This window comes from Tetrao urogallus (genome assembly GCF_951394365.1).
Source record: "Tetrao urogallus genome assembly, chromosome: Z".
In the NCBI taxonomy this organism is placed as follows: domain Eukaryota; kingdom Metazoa; phylum Chordata; class Aves; order Galliformes; family Phasianidae; genus Tetrao; species Tetrao urogallus.
The window spans coordinates 35,495,076-35,513,040 of record NC_136816.1 but is presented as its reverse complement, the minus strand read 5'-3'; the positions used below and the strand labels follow the sequence as shown (position 1 = coordinate 35,513,040).

The 17,965-nt window shown below is 43.1% G+C and overlaps 1 protein-coding gene across 1 annotated transcript; it reads left to right on the top strand.

Annotated features, from left to right (window-relative positions):
* Positions 1-2,291: 2,291 nt before the first annotated feature.
* On the top strand, positions 2,292-11,267 carry IDNK (IDNK gluconokinase; the record flags this gene model as incomplete). The annotated part of the gene is given in 6 exon segments (XM_079548258.1): positions 2,292-2,332; positions 2,629-2,659; positions 3,051-3,137; positions 6,288-6,331; positions 10,906-11,239; positions 11,241-11,267. Coding segments are annotated over 6 exon segments (564 nt in total).
* Between the last annotated feature and the right edge of the window lie 6,698 nt (positions 11,268-17,965).

Here is a 17,965-nt window from a genome sequence, read left to right as displayed (position 1 = left end):
TCATTCCACAACCATTTAAGCAGCCCTTACACATGGGAATGGGAAAAGGGAGAAGGGAGAAGGGAGAAGGGAGAAGGGAGAAGGGGGAAGGGGGAAGGGGGAAGGGGGAAGGGGGAAGGGGGAAGGGGGAAGGGAAGGGGGAAGGGGGAAGGGAAGGGAAGGGAAGGGAAGGGAAGGGAAGGGAAGGGAAGGGAAGGGAAGGGAAGGGAAGGGAAGGGAAGGGAAGGGAAGGGAAGGGAAGGGAAGGGAAGGGAAGGGAAGGGAAGGGAAGGGAAGGGAAGGGAAGGGAAGGGAAGGGAAGGGAAGGGAAGGGAAGGGAAGGGAAGGGAAGGGAAGGGAAGGGAAGGGAAGGGAAGGGAATGGGGAAAGGGAATGGGGAAAGGGAATGGGGAAAGGGAATGGGGAAAGGGAATGGGGAAAGGGAATGGGGAAAGGGAATGGGGAAAGGGAATGGGGAAAGGGAAAGGAAAAGGACTGAGAATGGAACAGAATGGAAAGAAAATATATATAATGAAAACATGGAGATACTTTCCTTTAAACTCAATTCTCCCAACTATTTCAATAAACCAATTTTGTAATTGCAATGTCTATTAAATATTTGTTGAAAAATAAGAACTTTTCTATCAACGTGTATGAGAGGAACCAGTAAGGGAATTTTGGAACAGAAGTGTTAAATGTAATCATTAATAAACATCAATAAACATTAATTATGTTGTATCACTAAACTTGTTCATTTAAGACCTCTTTTGTTACGTCAAACCAAAATTTCTCATAACAATGACTGTGTAACATTCAGAACTAGCACTGCTGTGGAACAGTTTAGTACCTGTAATGTAACATACTTACCATCTACTATCTATTGTTGATGACAGTGGCCCCTAAGAGGTCAGCAGCTGGCTCACACAGTTGCAGCAGAGCATTCACTATGATACAGTTACCTTTGGTGTCCGAGCACTGTTGCAGTTTTTCCTGGATATGCCTTTCCTCTCTCTATGCATTAGTATCAGCTAAGGGGCAGCTATTTTCACCACCTGCCTGCCATTGTTCTTTTAGAAATGAGAGATGGCTGAGCTTTTTCTGCTAGCAAATTGAGTGCGTGTCTACCTTTCCATAGACTTTGGACTGCAGTTTCCAGATGTTCAGTCACTAGAAGTGCCCACCAAGGCTGACCAACCAAAACGCATAAAAACCCGCATGCCCCTTCCCACAAGCAATGCAATGCTTCCACCTTCACACAGCAAAGATACCTGTGCTGGAGGAATTAATGACTGCAGTATCTCTGCGTTACACTTGCTGCAATCAAGCACATAAGCACGAGCTGCAGGCCTGAGCCACCTCACACCCAGCCGAGTGCCAATCCCTCAGCTTTCTCTACCTAGGCCTCTTAAGTTATATTCCCTGCAACTCACACATACTACAACACTTGCTAAAAGCCAAGAAGAAAAAATCAGTTGCTCCACTCACCTGTTCTAGTCATCTGTATGCTCTGCCTAGACTGCAACATTTTCCACAAAGATGCTGTCACCAATCACACAGGGGAGATCTGTCACTCCTAGCTGCTGCTATGCTGCATTCCCCATCACAACACCAGCAGCAGACAGCAATCACTTTACATAGATTTAGATGTGATCAAACTCTAGAAGTGACGATAAAAAACTGAAAATCAGCCAGATAGGAAAGCGACGATGATCGTTTTCCTATAAAGACTGCACTGGAAGAAGTGACATTTGAAGTCACGGCCACACAGCGCGAATTCTCTGGGTTAAACTCAAGCTAAACGTCCGCGAGCAACAAGTGCCTCCTCGCCTCGCCTCGCCGCTCCGGCCGGGCAGCGCTCCATGCCAGCGCCCAGCCGCCAGGCGGAGCCGCTCCCGCAGCAACGAGAAGCGGGTCGGGACGGCCTGCGGGGCGGCGGTGCCAGCTCGTGCTCTCGTGAACCTTTAAACACACGCAGCAGAGGTAACCGCGGCGCGGATCAATAGGCTAATTATGATGGAAGGGCAGAAGTCCGTGAGCAAAGGGGAAGCGGTATGTACAAACAGCCGTGCACGCTCTACAGTCCTGTCAGACGTGTTACATAAGCGGGAGCGCTAACTGCCGTGCGCTTCCTACGGAGCTGCGAGCGCAGCGCTGGGAACACCGGGCAGCAGCGCCCGGCCCGCCTGCAGAGCCGCACGGCGGGGGAGGGCTGCCGGCGGGACTCCTCTGTGCCAGGGGCGGGCCGGACCGAGGGGCGGTGGCGGCGGAGAGGAGGGCCGCGCGTAACGGGCGGGGCTGCGGCGGGGCTCGCCATGGTGCTGCTGGTGGTCATGGGCGTGAGCGGCTCCGGGAAGTAGGTGCCGGGCGGCGGGGCGAGGGTCTGCGGTGCAACCGGCGTGACGCTGGCGGCAGGACGTCCGCGGCTCGGCCAGGCACAGCCATCCCGCAGCAGGCCTCAGCCTCCGCACGGCGGCACGGGTGGGGAAGGGAGGCGCTTTGGTTTGGTTCTTCGAAGCGTGGGCTTGCAGTCACACCCGCCTTTTTTTTACGGCTGTAAACAAAGATTTGTCTCCAGATAGATAGGTTTAGTTCTGGGAGCCCTGTCTCTCGGAGGTGCCGGAATAACGAGCTCCTTGTGCTTCTTTGCAGAACCACGGTTGGGTCACGTTTGGCAGCAAAGGTATGGCTGCATTCTGTTTTTCTACCGATGTGAATTCTTAGCTTCTCGCTCTGTGTGGCAGCCCACCGCTCTTGGACAACTGGCACTTACTCGTGCTGCAAACGTGGCAGCTTCACGGCGCAGTCTGCCTGCTCACTGAAGCCGGTTTGGGCAGCTATTGCAAACACAACATTGTCTTGAAGGAACAGACATTACGTGTCAACCATTACTGTTGTGCCGAGCTTGTAGTTGTGGTAAAAGTCACTGCATTAATGGTGATTCATGCTGAAGTGTAAGAGGCCTCTAGATTTTAGGTGTCTTGATTAATTCTGGGATCCTCAATAGGATCTATCCAAATCTGATTTGGCCGAATGATCCTTCTTTCTTTCTTTCTTTCTTTCTTTTTTCTTAGCTGGGATGGAAATTCTATGATGCAGATGACTATCATTCTCCAGAGAATAAAAAGAAGATGGCAGCAGGAATGCCACTAAATGATGAGGTAATTTCTATGAATTCTGAAAGAGTAGAGTACTTTATCTTTGCAGCCTCTGTCAAATCATATTACAAAAAATTGTGTTTCCTTTATAAACACAGGTTGATTGCCTAGATCTGTAGCTTAGGGGAATCACAGCACTACAGAGGTCAAAAGGGACCTCTGGAGATCATCCAGTACAACCCTCTGCTAAAGCAGGTACCCTACAGTATGTTGCGCAGGAAATTGTCGTGATGGGTTTTGAATAAGTACAGAGGAGGAGACTCCACAACATCCCTGGGCAGCCTATTCCAGAGCTCTGTCACCCTCACTGTATAAAAGTCAATTTTCATGTTCTGATGGAACTTCCTGTGTCTGTTGCCCCTTGTCCTGTCACTGGACACCACTGAAAAGAGCCTGGCCTCATCCATTTGACTGTACATTAGATATTTATAAGCACTGATAAGATCCTCCTTTAGGCTGGTTTAGCCTCTCCAGGCTGAACAGTCTCAGGTCTCTCAGCTTTTTCTCAGAAGGGAAAAGGGAGATGCTGCAGACATCATCTCATCATCTTTGTAGCCCTCTGCTGGGTTCTCTCTTTCTTGAATTGAGGAGGCACAGTACTCCAGACGGGGCTTCATCAGTGCAGAGTGGGGTGGCAGGATCATCTCCCTCAACCTGCTGCCCATGCTCTTCTTTGGGTGCCCCAGGGAGCTATTCCTCTACATCAATGCATGGAACTTTAGATTACATGTTTTTCTGCCTTAAATATGTTAAGACACACAAAGGTCTTTGTGTTTCTCTATTGAAGTAATCACTTTCAATTACTGCAGTTGTTACTCCGTACTTTTTTTTTTTATGTGCTCCTGCTTAAAATGAGTTTTAAGAACTTTTCGCGGAAAATCTCTAGCAATATAAGGCTGAACGTGGGAGTTCTTTAATACATAAAAAAATGTTCTAAATATTTATTAAAAACTTTCATCTGGCTGGAAGTTCACCAAAGCCATTGTCATGTAAAACAGAACTGCATAATTGAATGATCAGTGTTACTGGTGTGTGGTACCAAGCAAGTATCTCTTCTATAACATCAGTGGTGCAGAATTATAAAGGCCTCCTTGAAAGGCAGTGGAAAGTGAACCTGTAATTATAATAACAAGAAAATGTTGTATTTATCTATCCATATTTTCATTTGCTGCCCTCATCCAGTAAGAGCTGCACAGAAAGGTGAAATGGGATCAATAGTTTATCACTCAGCTGGTATGACAAAAGTTGCTGAGAACTTAAGGTTTAAGAACAGATTATATTAAGAAGCCAATCAATCACTCACACTGCCTTTGCCAAACTACTGAGCAAAGGAGTTGCAAAACTGTGGCTATGAGTGCATTTAGTTGTGGTTGCTGCTGGCGTAAAAATTATACAGTTATCACAGATAACTAAATTTAGATCTGTCTTAACACCTTGCAGTAGTTCTTGAAAGCCTCAGCCTTTTAGAGAAGGGAAAAGAGATAACCATTCAAAGTATAAGCTGCTATCTGAGAGCAGACTACGTTTGAATCGTAAGGAGGATCCAGGGAACTACAGGCCTGTTAGCCTGATCTCGGTGCCACGGAAGGTTATGGAGCAGATTGTCTTGAGGGAGATTATGCGGCATGTGCAGGGTGACCAGGGGATCAGGCCTAGCCAGCATGGGTTCATGAAGGGCAGGTCCTGCTTGACCAACCTGATCTCCTTCTATTATCTAGTGACCCAACTGGTGGATGAGGGAAAGCCTGTTGATGTGGTCTACCTAGACTTCAGCAAAGCCTTTGACACTGTCTCCCACAGCATTCTCCTGCAGAAGCTGGCAGCCCGAGGCTTGGATGGGTACACTCTTGGCTGGGTCAGGAGCTGGCTGGAGGGCAGGGCACAGAGAGTGGTGGTGAATGGAGTCAAATCCAGCTGGCGACCGGTCGTGAGTGGTGTTCCCCAGGGGTCGGTGCTGGGGCCTGTCCTCTTCAATATCTTGATTGATGACCTGGATGAGGGCATCGAGTGCACCCTCAGTAAATTCGCAGATGACACCAAATTGGCTGGAAGTGTGGATCTGCCTGGGGGTAGCGAGGCCCTACAGAGGGATCTGGACAGGCTGGAGAACTGGGCTGAAGCCAATGGGATGAGTTTCAACAAGGCCAAATGCCGGGTCCTGCACTTGGGCTACAACAACCCCAGGCGACGCTACAGGCTTGGGGCGGTGTGGCTGGAGGACTGCGTAGAGGAAACGGACCTGGGGGTATTGATTGATGCTCGGCTGAACATGAGCCGACAGTGTGCCCAGGTGGCCAAGAAGGCCAATGGCATCCTGGCTTGCATCGGAAACAGTGTTGCAAGCAGGAGCAGAGAGGTGATTGTTCCCCTGTACTCAGCACTCGTGAGGCCGCACCTCGAGTACTGTGTCCAGTTTTGGGCCCCTCACTGCAAGAAAGACATTGAGGCCCTGGGACGTGTTCAAAGGAGGGCAACAAAGCTGGTGAGGGGTCTGGAACACAGGCCATATGAGGAGAGGCTGAAGGAGCTGGGAATGTTCAGCCTGGAGAAGAGGAGGCTCAGGGGAGACCTCATTGCTCTCTATAACTTCCTGAAGGGAGGTTGTAGTGAGCTGGGGGTCGGCCTCTTCTCTCGTGTCATTAGTGATAGGACCAGAGGGAATGGCTTCAAGCTACGGCAGGGGAAATTCAGGCTGGACATGAGGAAGTATTACTTTTCAGAAAGGGTGGTCAGGCACTGGAATGGACTGCCCAGGGAGGTGGTGGAGTCACCGAGCCTGGGGGTGTTCAAGGAAAGGCTGGATGTTGTGTTGAGGGACATGGTTTAGTGGGAGCTATTGGGAATAGGTGAACGGTTGGACTGGATGATCTTTTAGGTCTTTTCCAACCTTGGTGATTCTACGATTCTATGAACTGTATTGTAGTAACAAGAGAGAATTTATCTGTTCTTCAAAACATTTTACCTCCATAAGATATTTGCAGGTGTATGTAAAAAATAGGATGCAAGCAGTGGTAGCAAACCTATATGAGGAAGGATGACAATGAAAAATAAACTGGCTATACATATTAATGCTAATAAATGCTCCAGATGTTAAATGTGATTCTTTCAAATGCATTTCACATACAATTTTGAACTAATTTGTTTTGTTTCTAGGACAGGATTCCATGGCTTTGTGCATTGCATGATATACTGAGCAGGTAAGAAAACCTCTAGATTGAAGGAATTTTGGGATAAAGACAAAATAAATAAAAAACAAGACCAAAAAATGTTCCAAAACAGAAATGTATGCGGTAATGTAAAAACTTTTGCAGCTAGTAAAGGCATTCCATTTTCAATAATCTAAGGTGCCATAATAATTTCTAAGGGTGTGATAATCCCTGAATAATAGTTTTGGGAAAATTGTTGCCAGTAATAGTTTTGTTTTTTTCTTCTGTCTACGGATCATTTCAAGGATAATAAGCCCAACAGTATCTACTTAAAAAGGGCATAACAGAGAATATAAGGACAATAATAGTAGGATAAAAATTTTTAGAGATATTTGTATTCAGAGATTTGTCAGGTGATCAGCTTTTTATTAAACTCTGTATTATAGTGATTATATACTTTCTAACCTCAAATAATCCTACCTCCACTATTCAGAGGCAAAGGTAATTCAAAGTTTTCTTGAACTTGAAGGTGAGGATAGTAAAATGTGTAGCTTTAAACTCACCTGTCTTTAACTTAATATGTTATGCTAAACTCTTATTGCTTTGTAAAAAACAATCAGGGGCATGGTGGCCCAGTTGGTGTTCTCAATCTTTCCAATAAAAGACAAATGGTGTAAGAGGGAAGACACTGAAATTGCATTCCCACAATTGGTTGTGAAGCTGGCAATGGTGTTTTGGTTTCGTTGATGATGGGATCTTGTTGGATAATTAGCATCTGGTAGAGTTGTGTCCAGCTTGTTTAGTGAGGCAAAGCTGTCTTTGCCTGAAGGATGTCTAACCTGGAAATGTGGGTTTTAAAGCAGGAATGACAGGAGAGAGAGAGTTATCAGCAGTCTTGTGAAGGGTAACAACACTTTGTTGACAAAAAGGGGGCCTGGAGTGATGTAAATAACAGAGAATAAAAAGCAAGCAAGATTGGTCTTAGCTGGTTTCAGTTCAAACATTTGCATGTAAGCAAGGAACTGGCAGTAGGGAATGATTCCAAAGGAGAAAAAGAAGGGGGGAAAAACGCAACAGACCATTTCTGGGAAATACTGGAGTGCCTGTGAGATGTCTGCGGGTTAATATGTGCAACATGAGACATAAACATGGGAACTGTGTGCAGTTGTGGGGCTGTGATCTTGTTGGAACCATGGAGGTTTGGTGGTGTGTCTCAAACGGTTTGAGTACTGCACTGGAGGAAGGTGAGGTCTGGAAGTCAAAGAGGAAGAGCTGCCCTTTATGTGAGAGAGCAGCTGAAGTGCATACAGCCTGCGGTTGGCTGAGGAGCCAGCTGAGAGCTTACAGGTGAGGACTGAGGAGCAAACCAATGTTTTGGCCATGTAGAGGGTGTCTGCTTTAGGAACAACACAGCTAGACATAAGCAATGCAGAATGTTCTTGGAGAGCATCAGTGACACTTTCTGACTCAAGTGACAGACAAGCCAGCAAGAAGAGACGCTTTGATGGATCTCACACATACAAACAAGGGAGGGCTTATCGGAGATGTGAAGCTCAAAGTCAGCTCTAGATGCAATGACCATGAGATAGTGGCATTCAGGTTCCTGTGGAGGGAAAACAGGTAAGAAGCAAGAGTGCAATCCTGTACTTGAGAAGAGCTTACTTCAAGAATCTGCTTGGAAGCATTCCATGGGATTAAGACACTGAGGAAAGAGGGGTGCAGAAAAACTTGATGTTCATAAATCACCTGTACCAAGCCCAAGTATAGTCCATCCCAGCAAGCACAAAGTCAGCCAGAAATTCTGAGAGGCCTGTGGGTGAACAAGGAGCTCCTGGAAAAGCTGAAGCATAATGAGGAAGCATACAGAGGGAGAAAGCAGAGATAAGTAACGTGGGAAAAATACAGAAGCACTGTCTAAGGATGCAGGGATGCTGTTAGGAAAAACAAAGCCTGTTTGGAGCTGAATTTGGTGAGGAACGACAAAGGTAATCAAGAAGGGCTTCTGTCAGTACATAAGTAGTAAAAGATAGACCAGGGAAAATGTGTCTGATATCAGACTGGGCAGAGGTTGCAGTGACACAGTCTGTACCACAGCCTTCGCCAATTTAGACTTTACTAGGAAGACTAGATATATGTATTTTTTAAAACGAATCCCAGGCTTTTTCCATGGACACCCGTGGTTAAGTCTGGATCAAGGAGGATCTTCTCCTGGTAGAAGAGGCGCAGATTAGAGAATACTTGAGCAGAGTGGATTTAACAAGGAACACTAAGGAACCTGGCAGATGTCATTTTAGTGCTACTCTCAAGTGATCTTTGAACAATCATGGCAATAGGGAGAGGTGCTTCATGACTGGAAGAAGGTAAATAATACTTTATAATCAAGAAGAGAGGAAAGGGGAAGACACAGAGAACTACAGGCTGGTTAGCCTCACCTTGATCTCTGGGAATATGATAAAACAACTTGTTTTGGAAACCATTTCCAGGCATGTGAAAGAAAAGGAATCATGAATAGTGAGTGTGGATTTACAGAGGTGTTGTTATGCTTGACAAACCTGATAATCTTCTATGATGAAATGACTGGCTTAGTAGATGAGGGGAAAGCAGTGGATATTGTCTACCTGAACGTAAGTGAGGCTTTTACAGTGTTTCACATGGGATCTTCATAGAGAAGATGATGAAGTATGGGCTGGTGAGTTGGACTGAAAATTGTCTGAGAGGCCAGGCTTAGAAGCTGGTGATCGGTGGCACAAAGTCTACTTGGATGTAATTAGAAGTGTGCTACATGGGTAGAGACTGAATCTGATCCTATTCAACATCTTCATATGTGATCTGGGTCAAGAGTATACCTGAAGCAAGCTCGCAGTTGACCCACCTGGGATGAGTGGCTGACATGCAAGACTGCCAAGCTGGCATTCAGAGGAACTTAGACAGGAGAAGTGAACTGACAGTTCAACAAAGAGCAATGTAGTCCTGTGCTTTGAAAATAACAGTCCAAAGCACTAAGACATGCAGAGGGCTGCCCAGCTGGAAAGCAGCCTGGCAGGAAATGCCCTGCAGGTCGCAGTGGACAAAAAGCTGAATACTAACAATGAGCTCTTGCTGCTAAGATGTCTAATGATATCCTGAGATGCTTCAGGAGAATTTTTGCCATCAGGTGGAGAGAGGTGATCCTTCCCCTCAGTACTGGTGAGGCCACACCAGGAGTACTGTGTCCAGTTCTGGGCTTCCCAGTAAAAAATGGAGCTACTGAAGAGAACCCAGCAAAGGGCTGTGAAGATGAAGGGACAGGACTACCTCTCCTACAAGGAAAGGCTGAGAGCTGGGATCATGGAGCCTAGAGGTGTGGGGGGGATTTCACCAGGGTGGCTATATATCTGAAGTGGGGACTGCAAAGAAGACAGAGCCAGACTCTTTCAAGTGGTTACCATAACAGTTCAAGAGGCAGTGGCCATGAATTGAAGCTTGAGAGGTTTTTCCTGAACATAAGAGGAACAGTAAGGGCGACTGAGCTCTAACAGCAAGCAGACTGCCCAGAGCTGGTGGTCTCCCCATCCATGTTCTAAAGCTGTCTGAACATGATGCTTGCTGTAGGCGTCCCTGCTTGAACACAGGATTTTAGACCAGATGACCTCCAGAGACTCTTTCCAATCTCAACCATTTTGTGAAGCTTCAAAGAGTTCTATAGAATGTTCAAATACTGATTTTTGCACTCTGTTTCCTTGGTTTTATCGTTTTATCTTTTTTTTTTTTTTTTTTTTTTTTTTTTTTTGTCAGTTATCACCAGTATCAGATATCTTTTTAATTTTTCAATAACCTGGATGCTGAATGCATTTTCTGAGTTTTATGTGGCAGAAGTCTGCTGAACTGCTGGCACTCAACCTCTGGGGCAATTTGCTGCCTATTCAGAAGTGCCTAGAATCTGAAACATAGAAAGAGGGGGAGATTTAGTCTGGCAAGGTGCCTGCTGAAAACCATAGAGATTGGCACTTGGCACAGCTTGTCATGGCTCATTTCACCCGTTTGCACCTGTACTGCAAATGGAAAGGGTGATTATTGCAGCCAACAGTTGCCCTTAGCTTACAGTCTGCTGCCAGTATGCTATGTTCCTTCTTGGATCACAGAATCAATTAGGGGTAGATGGAAAGGGAATCATTGTGTAACATCAGCCACTTATTTTCAAAAAATGTATGGAATTTTGCTTACATAGATCATCTCAAAAGTTATTCTTCAAAAATGTCACGTCTAGCCACTTTCCTCTGAATGTGATCTCCTCCTCACACTCTTCTTGCTTTAGCTTTGCACAGTGGCCACTGCTTCCATGTGCATACCAAGTGATCTTATCTTGTTAGAGCATGGGTTCATTTCCTGAGAAATTTGTCTCGATTATTATGTTAGATCCACTGTGTTTTGTAACATGCCAGCCAAAGCTGCTGCCTAACTCCAGAAACTTCCCAAAATCAACTCAACAGTGTGTTAATTGCACTGTTGCATAATTGAAGCATAATTGCAGACATGTGGAAGCACATGGCATTGGTGTGGCCTGCCAGTACTCCCAAAGCTGTCCTCTACAAGGATACAGGGCTTGTCTCTCATGACAGTGTGTTGTTTGTTGTCATTTTTGATAGAGAAGAATCATCTAGACAAGATGCAGTTCTGGCCTGTTCAGCACTGAAGAAAATCTATAGACATATATTAGTCAGTGGAGCATCTGCAATTGGAAACAGTCAGTCAGAGAAACCAGGAGAAAATGCAGCACTGAATATCCTCTTTGTTCATCTGGATGGTCCTGCAGACCTCATTGCTCACCGCCTGGAGAAGAGAAGAGGACATTTCATGCCGCTGAAACTACTTCAGTCTCAGTTTGATGCTCTGGAGCCTCCTACAGCACCAGAAAGCTTTATTACTGTCAGCCTAGAAAAATCTCTTTCTGAGATAGTGCTGGAGATTGAGAGAGCCATTTTTTCAGGGTGAGGCTTTTCCAAAATAAGTTTCTAACTCATACATGCAGAAATTCCCTTAGCAACATCATGCTTATGAAGTGTTATTTTACTTGTTTTTAAGTTAATCAAAGAAACTATTTTTTTCCCAATATTTAAGTGAATTACAATGTTAAGAACTGGTTTGCTACTCTGGTATTTTTGTCATGGCTCTATAAAAGACATAAAAAATGAAGCTTTAAAAAACTGTCAATAATTTTAAAATTCCTCAGAATGTGAACATAAAATTGTGTTAGTACCTAAACACAGCCTGCTTTTGAAAATTGCATCAAGGATCATGCACAATAATTGAATTTCTTTTTCAATTTTTACTGCCAAACATGGAGACAGACACATCTAACAAGTGATTAATTAATTTATAGCTTTGTTAGAAGCTGTATGTTTATTTTCCTGCAAGTATAAAAGACAGGAATACACACGATGAAGTTCCGTGCCTGACACTGTCGCTGTCTCACTGGCAGATTTTTAACACTCTAGTTTCTGTGTTTATGTTCTTGCCAACCTCCCCAGAGCAGTGAGACCTCACCACTTCTTTAATACTTTCACTGAATACCAAGCTGGAAGCTACAGAGGGAAAAAGGTGGTGGTGGTAGTGGTGAAGTAACATACAAAATACAACTGTATGAAAAGTTATGGAAATAAATGAAATATCAGAGGCATCACTGTGGCTCTTAAGTAGTGTCTTTCATGTATAAACTGTATATTTTTAGAAAGTATATAATGAGACGAATAGTGAAGTAGCATTGGATGCAAGATTGAATGACTTTTTCTTCTCTTAAATATTTGTTCGCTTCCCTTTCTCTTTTCTGGCACACTTCAGCCTCCCACCACAGGCTATGCCTACTCCGATACATTCTTACAGATACATTTTCATACAACTACTTTAACGCTTAGGAGCAAAAAATTTATAATGTTTTCCTTTTTTCTTTTTTTTCTTTTTTTTTCCTTTTCAGTGGGAATTTCCAAATACAATTACCTAGCTCAATGGAATTAAGATTGGAAGATGTAGGTGTTCTTTTGGTCTGTTTGGATTTTTAAAATAACTCTTTACATCTTATAACACAGAAGGTACTTTTTTAGCTAGCCTAACTATGAAAACTCTGCAGGTAATTTCTGTAGGAAAGATTCCATGAGTCAGACCTGATAGTATCATATTCATCTGCTATTGCACATTAATTAGTCTGTGTGTCATGCAAATTTTTAGAAGGACTGATGAATTACAAACATGATGCTTCAAAGTGCCTTTGGAGTTATTTTTACCTGAACAACTAGTTGAAAACCATTTGCCTTCTCATTTTGTGTTAGTATTCAGTGCTTTGTGGTATATCAGTACATATTCCTGCCCTTAGATCAGTGCTATAAATGAGCACTGTGAGCTCTCAGAGGCAAAGCTACATGCAAGAGACATCTGGGTGCTTTTTATCAGCCTCAGACCAAGTGACCCAGGAGAGAAACGTGATCAGACACTATGAAAATCAAAGAAATGGCACCCTCTTGTGGTGCCTCCGCTTTTGACAAAGACTATCTTTGCTATATGCCATCTATTAAAGATTTACGCCCACTTTTTTCCCTTCTCCTCTCCTCCCCCTGCGTCCCCCCCAGTGCAACAGACTAGGTTCAGGACCTACAGTGCAACGGGAAAGCAGTTGCATCCTGTTGCAGTCATGATTTAGACTCTCAAATTCAACTGGTCACTGTTTTCAAGCATGAGTGCTTCAAAAGCTAGAGTCCAATTTTCACACCATGCTCATAGATTAGCTGATATTAACAGCAAATTTTGCTCGACATTTACCAGGTCTCTCAGGTGTAACAGCTTGGTTTGGAAATCTGCTTTTTCTGAACAATGTTTTTTTTCTTGCAGTTCATACTACTTCAAGTATGGCTATTTCTATCTTCAATAACAGGAGCATTTCCACTCTTTAATGTATTTGCATTTAACTTACAAAACAAAATATTTCCACAGTTCAAATGAGACTGAAAGGGGAGGATGTTAAGAGAACTATTTAACATGCCAATTATGTCATGAATTATAGTTGTAGTTCCCATTACTCTACCTCAGTACGTCAGCCCATTGTGTCCTTAGCAATTCCCACCTACATCTCTGCATTAAAATAAGACACCTTTGCCCCCCATTATTCTTGCCTCCACATTAACTAGAAGTTGACAGCATCTAAATCCAGTTACATTTAATGGAGCTAATAACCACACCAACCTCACCTTTCCAAGAAAGAGCAGCAGGTAATCAGCAGCTGAAAGGGAAACGCACCACCTTTGTGCTGTTGTGATATCCAATTTCTTAAACCATCATCACAGTGCTACAGATCTGAACTTGGCAGTGCTCAATGCATAGTGGTTTGTAGGAGTGGTTGGCTTTTTCCCCAACTACAGGGAAATCCTGCTGGGTTCCTATAGGCCTGTTCACATGTCAGGGTTGCAGGAATGCAGACACTGCTTGAAAAGAACACTGGATCACTGGACTCCCATTTCTCAGGACTATCTGTGGATCCCAGCTCCACTATTTGAGGATACTGCTTAAGAAATAGTTCTCAACCTGGTAAGTAGTGTGCTATCACAGTTCGAAAGACAAGAAAGCATTACTTTCATCATATTCTGTGCATCAGGGCAGAGGGAGGAGGCAACCTGTCACCTAACATGCTAACCACACACAGCTGCTCCTGTTTTAATGAGGCAGTGCACGTGTGCAGGGGAAGATCCCAGGGCAGTCTCCCTACATCAGTTTTATTTAAGCACACAAACAATTCTGCACATATATGTACATTTATTATTATAAATAAAATGAATTTATCAGGTTAGTAGGGATGTTCTATTCAGACTAATTGCATCTTAGCTCTGATTATTTGGATGGAAGCTTTCTGTCCATATTTTGAAATTAATTTAACAAAGGCAGCAAAAAAATGAAGAAGAAATATCTGGAAAAGGAAATAGCTTTTCCTGTCTCAGCCAAGAGCATAAGTTGTCTACGGAAGGCACATGCAATCATTTCTTAAGAATGTATGCTATGCTTGTTACATCCCATGTACCCACTACAACTAAAAAATATGTGCATTTTGCAGTGTTATATTGAAGAAAGAAAAGTGTTGAACTCCAATAATAGGCCATCTCTAACTGCACAGGGAACTTATTAAAGGAACAGACCCAGTTGCCTGCCAGCTCAATTCTGAAGTGAGATGGTTCTGTTACTATGCAGACACTAACCCAAAGGAACTGGAAAACATCCTTTAATAAGTTCCCATCTTGCTGCCACATTCCCAGGAATACTCTACCACTGTTGTTTAATTTGAATGTTTTGTTTCAACTTTAATTTTTTAAATGGCATAAGATGGGTAACACAGGTAACACTTCCATAACTTTCAGCCTTTTTTTCTTTTTGCACATTACTATCACCATCCCTAGCAGCAGTGTGATGTCCAGGCACAGCAGTTCATGGTAGGTAGTTGCATCAGATCTCATTTGTTCAGTGCCATGAACGAAGCAGATACTCACACCCTTTTTTCCCAGTCCAAAAGGCCATCAGCAGACTTCAAGATATTTAAGTGCTGAGTTAGCTGTAAGACTGCTAATGGACAATGGGGAAGGTATTTCTGAAGACAGAATTTTAAGGCAGCACAGGAAAGTACACTGTGGCACAGGGGAAGTGAGTGGGAATATTGCAACACTATTATACTACCAAGTGTGCTCTTTTGCCTTTGAAGAGGTAATAAAATGGGACGGCACTTATAAACTCTGTTTCACCTACTGCTATTTTGTTTTCTGAAAAAAGAAGTATTCTCCCTATAGAGTAGATGGTCGCTGTACTACAACTATTTACAAGGAAGTTAATGTTGCTACTACCTGGTTGTAGATAAATAATGGCTGTACTTTAGGAAGTAGGTTTAATTCAAGGAATCACTGTATAATTTAGGTCAAACTTCACCTTTTTTCAATTCTAATAGAATTTCACTTCAAATACAAGGTCTTGGTTTGCAAGGTGCACCTCAAGTACTTGGGAGTGGTGATAGATGATTATAGGTGATAGATAGGCTCAAGAAAACATCCACACAATATAGGTTCACTGGTAAAAAAAAAGCATCCTCTCCCCCAGTTCACCTCACTCTTTCATTTGACAGTAGACTTTCTGGCTGTTACAGACTGTGTTCTTAAAAGCGTGTATCTTACGAATGATCTGGGGTCTCGGTTTTTTTAAGGCAAGATCCCAGTAAGGCACAGTATAAGGTGAAGTAATACTGCTTAAAGATCCTAACAAAAAAGCTATTGCAAAAATAGCTGTTATAGTGGAATGGTTATTCTATAGGAACTGCTTGCAATTACTTCCTATCACAGCTTATGGTCAAATGCAATGGAAGCTACCCACCGAAGTCACTGTGAAGGTTAGATACCATACAGATTTATTACCACTGGGTTAGGAAATACAAGTTTAATTCCCAAAACGAACATATTTTAAAAGGTTTGGATCATATAAAGCTCATCTTACCTGTATATTCAATATTAATTGATTTATTTACTACTTCATGATGGTGAATTCATGAGAGTTTAATCTAAAAGCAGAGGCTGGCTAACCAATAGATTTTCTCAGTATCATGTGTCACCAGTATTTTGTCTATCTATTTACTGCCAAAATAGAAGACAAGGCTACATGACAACAAACTCCCGTGAGTCGAATAGTGCAGATTCTGCCCACAAAACTGCTTTATGGAAACCTCATCATAGAACTGCGTGAGTTGTGAAGGACCACAATGATCATTGAGTTTCAGCCCCCAGCTGTGTGCAGGGTTGCCAGCCATTAGATCAGGCTGCCCAGAGCCACATCCAGCCTGGCCTTGAATGCCTCCAGGGATGGGGCATCCACAGCCTCCTTGGACAACCTGTTCCAGTGCGTCACCACCCTCTGTGTGAAAAACTTCCTCTTAATACCTAACCCAAACCTCCCCTGTCTCAGTTTAAGACCATTCCCCCTTGTCCTATCACAATTCACCCTTGTGACCAGCCCTTCCCCCTCCTGTTTATACGCTCCCTTCAAGTATTAGAAGGCCACAATGAAGTCTACCCAGAGTCTTCTCTTCTCCAAGCTAAACAAGTCCAGTTCCCTCAACCTTTCTTCATAAGGAGAGGTGCTCCAGCCCTTCTCTGGAACCATTTCAAGAGCTCTACATCTTTTATGTGCTGGAGGCCCCAGGCCTGGACACAGTACTCCAGATGGGGCCTCCCAAGAGCTGAGTAGAGGAGGACAGTCACCCCCCTCTCCCTGCTGGCCACTCTTTTAATGCAGCCCAGAACACAGCTGGCCTTCAGGCGACAAGCACACACTGCTGGCTCGTGTCCAGCTTCTTGATTAGCATCTTTATTCTAGCTAGTAATTTTAAGCCATTTGCAAGCAATGTTTTTTTAAACAAACTGAAGTTATAATTACCATCAAAAGATCATTCAAACCAATATTCATAGGAATTCAGTGACAATGCCCACAACTACACAAATACAAGCAAGTGCTATTCAGTGTCACACAGCAGTGTATTTTATTGCATTACCCCAACTTTAGATAAAGCAGCAGTCTTCAGTATCAGATGCCTTAGACTCTTGCGTATGCTCTGAAGGGAAAAGAGTTCTTCACAAATCATAGCCCCAAATTGGTAAATATTCCCAGGCCAGCTGTTAAGATGTCTGTCGTCTCAAATTCCAAATCATCAGCTGCAAGCACAAACACACCGAGCCAAGATGCTGAAAGATTTTTTGTATTTATTTATTTTCTGTGCACAGTAGAGGTTACTACCAGTAAAACCTCAGAAGATATACAGTATTTTTTCCATGGAGCTTGAAAGTAATTAGAGTATCACATGACGACAATGTGTGAGACTGATGTTTCCAATTACCAAAATCAATACATTAGAATATCAATGAAACAAACCAAAAGGCCTCAGAAACTCTTTCTGAGCACAAGGCAGTACCTCTTTAATTTGCACAACAATTAAAGTAATTTACAGTTAATCTTTGTGAATATCAAGACAATTTTACAATGCAAGTTTCTGTAGTTAGACTTAAAGAGATAACCAGAACATTAATTGCAGTATTTTAAATGAACTTGCCTAAGCTTTTTTGCTGAGATGGTTATCAAAGAGGCTGGAATACTCTACACTGAAAACATGGCATATGACTTTTCTTTTCCTGGCTTTTTTGGTTACTTATAATTTTATTCTATTGCAACGTGTAAATTTCTAGAAACAAGCTGTCTCCATTGTATATACTGTGTTTATACTTTATACAAATTAAAGCAAAAATGGTAGATTACTCAAGTGGTATAAATCTTACAGTGTTCTGCTAGCAAAAAAAAAAATACATGCTGAAATCACAATAAGCAGTATTGGTATCCACAAATTATAGCTTCAATCAATTTTTTTCCTCTTTAATTTGTACTCTACATTAAATTACTACTGAAGGCTAATGTTTAAGCAGGAAATAAACTGAACAGTTGCAAATGATACAAAATCTGTTCACGCAACTGTGAAAGCTGATATAGTTTCAAAAAATCACAGATAATGCAAAACAGAAGATGTGTGATGCATGCAACAACTGAGAAAATTCACTGATCCCCATTGTTTGCAGAAAACTACTGCACTCCACCTTAAAATGTAGATTGATTTTAGTTGTAACAAGACAATCCCAAGAGTCAGAATGA